Source organism: Leptosomus discolor, chromosome 7, assembly GCF_034619465.1.
Source record: "Leptosomus discolor isolate bLepDis1 chromosome 7, bLepDis1.hap2, whole genome shotgun sequence".
In the NCBI taxonomy this organism is placed as follows: Eukaryota; Metazoa; Chordata; class Aves; order Leptosomiformes; family Leptosomidae; genus Leptosomus; species Leptosomus discolor.
The window spans coordinates 38831842-38841200 of record NC_141397.1 but is presented as its reverse complement, the minus strand read 5'-3'; the positions used below and the strand labels follow the sequence as shown (position 1 = coordinate 38841200).

The 9359-nt window shown below is 49.5% G+C and overlaps 1 protein-coding gene across 4 annotated transcripts; it reads right to left on the bottom strand.

Annotated features, from left to right (window-relative positions):
- Positions 1-875: 875 nt before the first annotated feature.
- Positions 876-9196, bottom strand: DTYMK (deoxythymidylate kinase). 4 transcript variants are annotated; one of them, XM_086467969.1, is made up of 5 exons: positions 9067-9196; positions 8588-8696; positions 7476-7566; positions 4642-4839; positions 876-1453 (listed from the first exon to the last, which is right to left on the bottom strand). In XM_086467969.1, exons 1-5 carry the CDS (start codon positions 9194-9196, stop codon positions 1343-1345), a joined length of 639 nt encoding a protein of 212 aa, XP_086324095.1. In that variant the 3' UTR covers positions 876-1342. The 4 variants fall into 4 exon arrangements, with proteins under 4 accessions (XP_086324095.1, XP_086324097.1, XP_086324098.1 ...); XM_086467971.1 differs by having other exon boundaries at positions 4642-4767; XM_086467970.1 differs by lacking the exon at positions 876-1453 and adding an exon at positions 1655-2505.
- Between the last annotated feature and the right edge of the window lie 163 nt (positions 9197-9359).

Sequence of the window (9359 nt, the reverse complement as noted above, 5' to 3'; positions counted from 1 at the left end):
AACACAACCCCAGTAACAGAGCTAAGCTCAGCTTCCTTAGATCTTTCACAGGTATTTCTGGCTTTTTATCCAGGAGCCTAAAGCTAATATGAATTAAATGACTTCTCTATGTGTCGCCTTCTGCCGGTGTGGCTGGCAGGGCCCGATTCAGCATTACAGGTGCTCGCCTCCTTCACAAGGAGTGTTTCTGCTACCGAGCGCTGTGCAGCTGCAGAGTGAAGGCAGCAGCTTTTTCCAGCCGATGCTTCATTAGCAATCTTATTTTAAACACTTACCTTCCTCTTCCTGCTGGTGGATCAGTTCACCTCTGTCTAAGAGCTAGAGCAGGATTTAGTCTGTTGGCCAGCTTGGCGATCGCTCCCGTCCACCCTGCTAGAAGGCGAGTTAACTGTCCAGTAGATAGAGACATTAACTCTCCTGGTTATCTCCATATCTCGGTGCACCTTGCAAATGATTCGATTTAACATTCCAGTTTATTGTAGTTTGCTGGTCACTACTGATGACTTGGGTGAATTCATAGCTGATCTGGTTTGGCAGCCTGTGCCGGGCTATTTAAACTGTGCTGGCCTCTGCTCTTGGCCACAGGAGTAACTTGACAGGTCTAAAATGACTTAGGTGCCACTCACCCTTCAAACTGGCCCTGCTATGAGCTAATACATGTATTTCAGACTCTTACCTGCTCATAGCAGTGCTGTTTCTGTATCATTCTCACTGAACAGCTGGGGAGCAGACTTGAATTAATCTCTCCCTTTATTCCACAGTTCTAGCAAACAGCTCTCCGTGGATTTAGTGCCTGAACCGCAGCACCTTCACCTCCCAGCCATCCTTCTAGAAGATAAATGATCATACTAAAAAAAAAAAAAATGCCCTGTGCAAAATGTTTAAAAGAATAATTTATTAGCAAGTCCTCTACGGACTGGTTTCAGCACAGGGAATGCATTTACGAGAGACAGAAGAACCAGAAACATAGCAGTTCCCCCAAACTGGAAAGGCTGTTGCCTGTCACTGCTGTCCATGTGCAGGGACAGCCCTGGGCTCCACACCCACATCTGCGCTGCAGGACTGGGGCTAGAACAAGAGCTCCTGCTGGAGGCAGGGAGGTTTTTTTACAAGGGATTTGTTACATGCTCATCATGTATTCATTTATAAAGTACATAAGGGACTATGCAGGATGGAAGGGAAGAGCAGATAAAATCCCAAGGACATCAGCAGCACGCTGGAGCCAGAATACATGAGATCTAAGCTCTAGTTACTGGACGGTGATGCAGGGGAATCAGCCAAGCAAGGAAGATCCAAGATGTGGGTTTTCCCCTTAGGTTTAAAGAACAACCTGTATCGAGTTTTATTTCCAGAGTTCTCCTAAAGGTTTATTCTGAACCTCCTGCATGGTTTCCTCTGCAACGGACTTGATTTCTCTGTGCAAGTCTTCTATGCTCTTTGAAGCATCCATTATCTGTTTCCAAGACAGAAAATACAGCAACATGTTCCTCAGTTAACACCACCAAATAAGAAAAATGCACCTTGCTGTTATATCTACTCCCCCTTTACTCAATGGTGTTACTATTCCTGAGCAGGGAAATTACACTCCTGTTCCTGAAGAGGAATTGGGAAAATCTATTTTATTTAGTAGCAGACATTTAAGAAGTAGATGTGGGGCTGGATGAAGGGAAACAGAAGAGACTGCTGCTGCTGCATGTTGTTTGCTGACAGTTTTTGGGGCAGGTGACATAAAGGCAGGTAAACGTTCCTTACCCTGTACTGTAGTCCCCCAGAAACATCAGTGTATTGATCCTTCAGTGGTTGTTCAAAATAAACACTACTCATGACAGTAGGAACCTCTAAAAAAACCATCATGTGATGCTCCAGTTTCAGATTTGTTGGTGGTTTTTGTTTGTTTTGGTTTTTTTAACTAGTGCAAGCTGAGGTCAGTAGAGGTAGCAGAGCTAGATGCTGCTGGTATTTCTCAGGCTGACACTGTTTAAAGAACAGTGGCATCACTCCCGTGTGGTAGAGGGAGAGACCAAGGTGAAGAAAGGATTTGGTGAAAAGCTGTAGAGAGAGGTGCAGACTTATCACAGTGACCTGTGCAACGCCGGCCCGCGCAGCGTTGCTGAGAAAGAGCAGTCTGTGAGGATCTGCAATAATTCATGACTAAACGGTAGCCTTTCCGTTACAGCCCAGCCAGCAGCACTCCACTTTTGTGCTCACACAGTATCTCCAAGCAGCCTGCTGATCTCAATCCGTTTGTGTAAGCAATGGCACCGAGCTGCACTTCATGCCGTGGACTAAACAGTTCTTTGGCAGCGTTTGATGTCTGTTATTCTGTCATACTGAGGTGAAAAGAGACAGGAATGCTAACTGTAATGTGCACTGGAACTGGGTTTCCATGCTCATTTCAGGGAAACCTCTTCACCTGTTCTGGTATTTATCTGTTTGGTAGTTGTGCACTTTGGCGTATTTTAAACAGGTATGTTGCTTTAAGTGAAAACTCCTTTCAAGTAATAGCTGGAAAACAAAAGAAATAACAGAAGACAGGTAATAAGAGAAAAGTGACTCACTGCTAGAATCTGGAAAAATCAGAGTTCACAGACTGTACCCAAGTTCCATATTGTCTCATACAACAGCATGCTTATTTTTGTTAAATGAGTTATTTGGGGGGTTGCACTATGGTATGTTTTCTGTCAGCTTATTTTTCCAGTTGTTGTGATGTAGGGAAGGTAATTTCCTAGCGTAACAGTCACTGGAATAAAAGTCCTACTTTGGTGATGGTTGTACCTTTAAGTCCTTCAGGTTCTAATAGTACACAAAAATGCTTTCCTTTTAGAGAATCGTGTTTACCTGAACCAGGCTGTGAAGAATTACTTTTACCTTACCCAGTCTGCTCATTTGGCAAATCTGTGTACATCTGCAGCTTCTGGTGACCAGTAACTTATCCATAAGTTACTGCTTACTTGGGATGGGTGCTGTTTTTAACATCTTTATTGATGACATGGACAGTGGGATCGAGTGCACTCTCACCAAGTTTGCCAACAACACCAAGCTGTGTGGTGCAGGAGGGAAGGGAGGCCATCACAGGGACCTGGACAGGCTGGAGAGGTGGGCCCATGCCAACCTCGTGGAGTTCAACAAGGCCAAGTGCAAGGTCCTGCCCCTGGTTGGGGCAATCCCAAGCACAGACACAGGCTGGGCGATGAGTGGATGGAGAGTAGCCCTGCGGAGAAGGGCTTGGGGGTGCTGGTGGGTGAAACCTGAACATGAGCCACAATGGGTGCTCGCAGCCCACAGAGCCAAGGGCATCCTGGGCTGCATCAAGAGCAGCGTGGCCAGCAGGTCGAGGGAGGGGATTCTGCCCCTCTGCTCTGCTCTGGTGACACCCTACCTGCAGGGCTGCGTCCAGCTCTGGGGCCCCAGCACAAGAAAGACATGGACCTGCTATAGCGGGTCCAGGGGAGGGTCACAAAGATGCTCAGGGGGCTGGATCACCTTCCCTGTGAGGGCAGGCTGAGAGAGCTGGGGTTGTTCAGCCCGGAGAAGGTTCCAGGCAGACCTTACAGCGGCCTTCCAGTGCTTAAAGGGGGCTACAGGAAAGGTGGGGAGGGACTCTTGATCAGGGAGCGTGGTGACAGGACAAGGTGTAATGGTTTCAAACAGCAAGAGGGGAGACTTAGATTAGATATGAGGAAGAAGTTCTTTACTGTGAGGGTGATGAGGCACTGGCACAGGTTGCCCAGAGCAGCTGTGTCTGCCCCTCCCTGGCAGTGTTCAAGGCCAGGCTGGATGGGGCTTGGAGCAACCTGGTCTAGTGGAAGGTGTCCCTGCCCGTGGGCGGGGGGTTGGAATGAGATGGTCTTTAATGTCCCTTCCAACCCAAACCACTCTGTGGTTCTATGATTCTATAATCTGTGTCATCCTATGCCTGCATGAAAGCTACAGGATAAACAGAAGACGCTGCCCCTATCTCATGATCAAGCACTGACAGGGTGATGGAGGTGGTAAAAAGGATGCCCCCACCAGAAAACTTTAGCATAGATCATCTACACACAGAATAAGTGAGGAACACTTCCTCTTCTGGGATAAGGCTGCTGACTGTGCAGTCCTCTGCAAACAGCTCCAAGGGATGATTAAGAAGTGAAAGCGATGCAGCAGCAAGGAACAAAAAAGATCCTGTATTTGGGGAGACTTCTGGTAGCATTGACAGCAAATGCTGATGGAAACTGGCTGTGCGAGAAGGAAGGTGATCAGCAGTATTGTGTCTACAAGCTGCAGGAGGGATCCCAGAATCCTTGGCAGATGCTGCAGCACGCCAAGGAAACAGGCAGGGAAGAGGATGGGCGTGTGCCACTGCTTTTTAGCCACGTTTGTCAGTTTGTCTTTGAGAAACAGAAAGATTTCCAGAAAATTATTTCTTTTGCAAAACAAACCAACCAAACAAAAGCCTTCCACAAGGCCCCATAGCGTGTCCTGGAACAGGGAAGTGCCCTCTCTGCCTCAGAGCGCAGCGCCCTTGGCTGGTCCCCAATATGTCCCCCTGACCAGGTGCAGGAGCACAGGGATGCGATGGGCACAATTCAGGAGCTCTCATCAGAGACCCCCCCCACCCTAGTCTGTGACAGGCCTGTTAGGGTAGGGTTATTTCCTCACCTTCCAGTTTAATGTCTTGTCCTTCATCAGATGATAGAAGGACTGTAGAACTTTCTCTTGGAAGGAGCTGTTCTCATAACGTTCATTTCCAAAGTTCCCTCGTTCTGCTGCTTCTTCTGGGCTTAACTGAAGAAACAGAACCACATCGGGCTTTGGGAGTCCAACATCAGGCTGTTTGCACCAGTCCAGGCAGAAGTTCTGTCCCAAAGATAACCAAGTTTGAGGTGAAAGAAAGGAATGTGAAAAAGGTAAAGAAGCAGATTAGCTGGAGAGCGGGGTGGGAAAGGAACAGCCAGAGAAGAGAGCAGACACAGCCCAAAACACTAAGCACAGGCTACAAACCAAAAAGGCGATATCCCAGCTCATCATGTGGGAATACAGTCCTGGTAATTTTGGGGGGCAGGTTTTGCTGTGCACCTCTCGTTCTCATTTCAGTTGGACAGAGCTAAAGTTTTTAATCTCTCTTCGGCAGAGCCCATCAAAGCTAAATCAGTCATGTTTTGAGTCTCCATGCAGCTGTTATCAGTCCAAAACTTGTGATGAGTCCAACAGAAAGCTGCTCCCAAATACACCAAGCAGCTTCAGTGTGGAGCTTTCTGAGCCCATGGAGACTCCTTTTCAAACACCCACCCTACCCAGGAATTTCAGCCCATGCACAACAGACAAAACCTTCCAACTTTCAGATCTTGTTGGCAGATCTGAAGACTTGCACCAGGGCACACAAATCCACAATGTTGTGGAGAGACCACTGAGGCTTGTCCACTCACTACTCATCCAGATGAGCACTAGCAATAGTATCGGGGTGATTTTAAATGTATCGAGAGTGACTGCGGGGCTCTGGAGGTGAGGGTGCAGGGCATGGGGGCCCAGGAGCTCCATAATCCTTCCAGGAAACGGGGAAAGGCTTGGACAGGAATGAGCATAGGTCAACTCTCAGCTGCACAGCTGGTGCAGCAGGCAGGGCTTCAGCTTCTACAACCACAGAACGCTCTTGGAGGATCAACAGCTACTGAGCAGGAATGGGATGCTTCCAATGAAGTGGGGCAAGAATGTCTATGCAAACAGGCTTGCTAAGCCTGTGAAGAGAGCTTTGCACCAGATGTGTCAGGGGAAGGTTTGCCATTATAGACAACTGAAAGTGGGAGGGGATGATACAATAATGGAGGCTCACCTGAAAGCATCACAACATGGGTTGCCAAAAGCAGGATACCAAGGCAGAGTAACATGGGTGATGTTGGGGTGGGGCCTGCTACAGACTGCCTGGTTAGCAAGAGGAAGTGGATGAACATTCTTTAAACAGCTGGAAGAAGGATCACATCTGCAGGTCCTGGTACTCATGGAGGATCTCAACCACCCACCTATCTGCTGGGCACCAGCAATCCAAGTTCATGGAGCATGTTGAAGGAATTAGCAGAGCGCTACGAAGATGATGAGGGGTCTGGACCATCTTGCCTGCAAGGAAAGGCTGAGAGACCTGGGACTCTTTAGCCTGGGGAAGAGCAGACTGAGAGGGGACCTTATCAACACTTACAAATATCTAAAGGGCAGGTGTCAAGAGGATGGGGCCAGGCTCTTCTCAATGGTGCCCAGCGACAGGACAAGGGGCAATGGGCACAAACTGGAGCACAGGAAGTTCTGCTTGAACATGAGGAAAAACTTCTTTACTCTGAGGGTGACAGAGCACTGGAGCAGGCTGCCCAGGGAGGCTGTGGAGTCTCCTTCCCTGGAGATATTCAAAACCTGTCTGGATGCAGCCCTGTGCAACCTGCTGTAGGTGAACCTGCTTTAGCAGGGGGGGTTGGACTGGATGATCTCCAGAGGTCACTTCCATGCCCTGCCATTCTGTGATTCTGTAACTCCTGACATGGTGATCGATAAGCCAGCGAGGGGAGGTGCCCTGCTGGATTTATTACTCAGAAGAAAGAAAGAACTGGTCAAAGATGTGAAGGTCAAGGGCAGCCTCAGCTGCAGGGAACATGAGACAGTGGTTTAAAATCTGGAGAAGAGTCAACAAGATAAACAGAATCACCAGCGTGGACTTCAGGAGAGCAGATCTCTGTTTAATAGGGACCTCTTAGGAGGATGCCCCAGGAAACTCCCATGGAAGGCAAAAAGGCCCAGGAGAGCTGATCTTCCAGGACAGCCTTGTCAGAGCACAAGAATGAGCACAAGACTCAGGAGGATCCTATAGCTGTGCAGAATAACCCAAAGGGAGGCTGACAAAGCAGACTTGTCTTGGAAGCAGAGACAAGCCAAATGGCACAAGTGGGAACATGAGAAATTCAGGCTAAAGGAAGAAAATAATTTTGAAGGTGAGCAAACGCAGAAAGAAGAGCCCAGAAACACTGTGGATCTACATCCTTGGAGATACTCAAACCCTGGCTGGATGTGGCCCCAAGCGGCATGCTTGAAATTAGACCTACTCCTGAGCAGGAGGCTGGGCTTCATCACTTCCACGGGTCCCTTCCACATACGTAGTTCTGTTATTCTTTGCACACTTATGGGCCAGCAGCCAGAGCAAGCATGGAGAGTCTCAAATAAACTGACATAACCATTCTCCAGAGTCAAAAAGACTGTCTGCCCCACACCCAGGAGTGTGTCCAGATTTACAAAAAGTGACCCAACGAGATTCTCTGCTCTTTCCAAGGAAGGGGTAGACCCAGGCAAACAGACCATGTCGATACCTGAGCTGAAACTTCCATCCCTCAATTTCAAACCTTATTTCCCCAGAGGAGGAGCCTAGGCCATGCACAGCGACATCGGTATCGGGTCTCTAACTGGAGCTGCTTCCCCAAACACAGAGAGGGGCAGGGGCTGCTGCAGGTCTCACTCACCTCTTTGGCACTTGTGAAGGCCACTCCAGAAAAGGCATATCTATCAACCACAAGTGTGATCCCTTGATGTAGTTTTTCTTTCATCAACGGTCTGAAAACCATGTGGGAGAAAAAACAAATAAAGTTACACTCCTTTATAGGGACACAAATGAAAGGAGTTTATCTAAAAGATGGCTTGTGAGGCCAGTCCTTCTTGGTCATCAATAACGGTGATCATTAGCAGTGTCAGGGTTACCTGTGATGCTGATTGCAGACAAATAGCTATTTGTATTCTGTCCTTTAACAGCCATTAAGCAAATATCCTTTCAAGACACCCAAGCTCAGGGTGCCCCAGTGCTGGGCACTGCTCTGGGCAGCTCCACGGATTACAGGCAAGTTCACAGATGAGATACATTCAGGCACGAACAGCTTAGTCCTCTTCCCTTTTTAACTGGTGCAGTAGATTTGTGATATGCTCTGCCTTGATCAGAAAAAGGTGTCCTTTATTCACAACAATGACATTTCTTACTACAGCTCACTCATCTGTCTTACGCTTTCCCAGTTTGCTTGGCACCGCCACTACAGCAGAATCAGCAAAGTTGCGGGTTTTTTTTTTAAATGAAAACATTTTGCAATATAAATTTCCAGGTAAAAAAAAAAAAAACAAACCAGCTGACACAGATTTCCCTAGCTCTACACACAAAGACTCAGGGGCCAAAAGCAAGGACAGCCACCTATGGCTGAATGCAGCCTTCGGCTAGAGGGGGAGTTTGGACATGGTTCCTTAACCACTGTCACTCACATGGATTTCCCTGCAAAGCAAGGTCTCTTCATTCAGGAAAGAAAGTAAATTCACAGTCTAGGCTGGTAGTCTCAGCTCCCCAGTTCTTGAATCCAGTACAGCACAGGGCTTGGAAATATCGCACCTAAGGATTTCAAAAAACCAAACTGTGGAATTTGATCTAAGAATAAATCCAAAGCTGTAAAAGTCCTTGAGACATTGCTTCCAGCCACGTTTCCCTTGCTAAACAGCATCATACTCTTGTACCTACTGTACCCACTGCAGGCTAAAACCCCAAGGGGATTCAATGCCATGTGTTTTTCTTTTACAACTTAACAAACATTATCTTTACACGTGTTCCCAGCGGTTAGCAGCAAAGAGCAGGTGAACAGTGTGGTCCTCCAGGTTCTTCTCCTTCATCAGGTAGGAGCTGATCAGCTGCCCGATCTCCGTTGTTCTCTCTGTAGGAAAGAAAGGGAGAAAGAGCAAATGCTGCCCCAAGCTGCTCTCTCCAAGGGGTGTCCACCTGTCTCGAGAGGCATGTCAGTCTGGACATCCATCCCGGGTGGGAGCTTGGTCTGTCTGTCCAGGGCCGGGGTCTATCTGCCTGTCCTGGGTGGGAGGCTGGTCTGTCTGTCCGGGGATGAGGGTCAATCTGTCACGGGTGGGAGGAGGCCAGGGGCCAGGGGCCGGGTGTGCCACAAGAGCCTTCGGATAGCGCCCCCATCACTCCCCCCCCCCGCCTCCCCGAGGTCCACACCAGGCACCGCGGCCCAGCCCAACGGGGCACGCTCCCACCCCGTTCCCCCCGGGCGTCGGCGTGCCCCGTACCCGGGAAGCGGAGGAGGTCGGCGCGGTGGCCGCCGGCCCGCAGCGCCTCCACCAGCCGCCGGCCCTGCGTGCTCTTCCCGGCGCGGTCCACCCCCTCCAGCACTATCAGCGCTCCCCGCCGGCCCGCCATACCGCGCGCACGCTCCTCCCGCCCCGCCCCTTCCGCCACCGCCCGGCCAATCCCGACGAGCGCCCCTAGGCCGCTCTAGCCGACGGAAGGGCACTGAGGCGCTGAAGTCCTCCAGGGAGGTGGTGAAGCGGGAAGGGAGGCACGGTCCCCCGCCCCCCCTGCC

Coding starts and splice junctions, on each gene's coding strand:
- DTYMK (XM_086467969.1), bottom strand. CDS start 9,196: ATGGCGGGCCGGCGGGGAGCGCTGATAGTGCTGGAGGGGGTGGACCGC. Junction 8,697..9,066: donor CGACCTCCTCCGCTTCCCGG/GTACGGGGCACG, acceptor TCTTTCCTACAG/AGAGAACAACGGAGATCGGG. Junction 7,567..8,587: donor GCTAACCGCTGGGAACACGT/GTAAAGATAATG, acceptor CATGGTTTTCAG/ACCGTTGATGAAAGAAAAAC.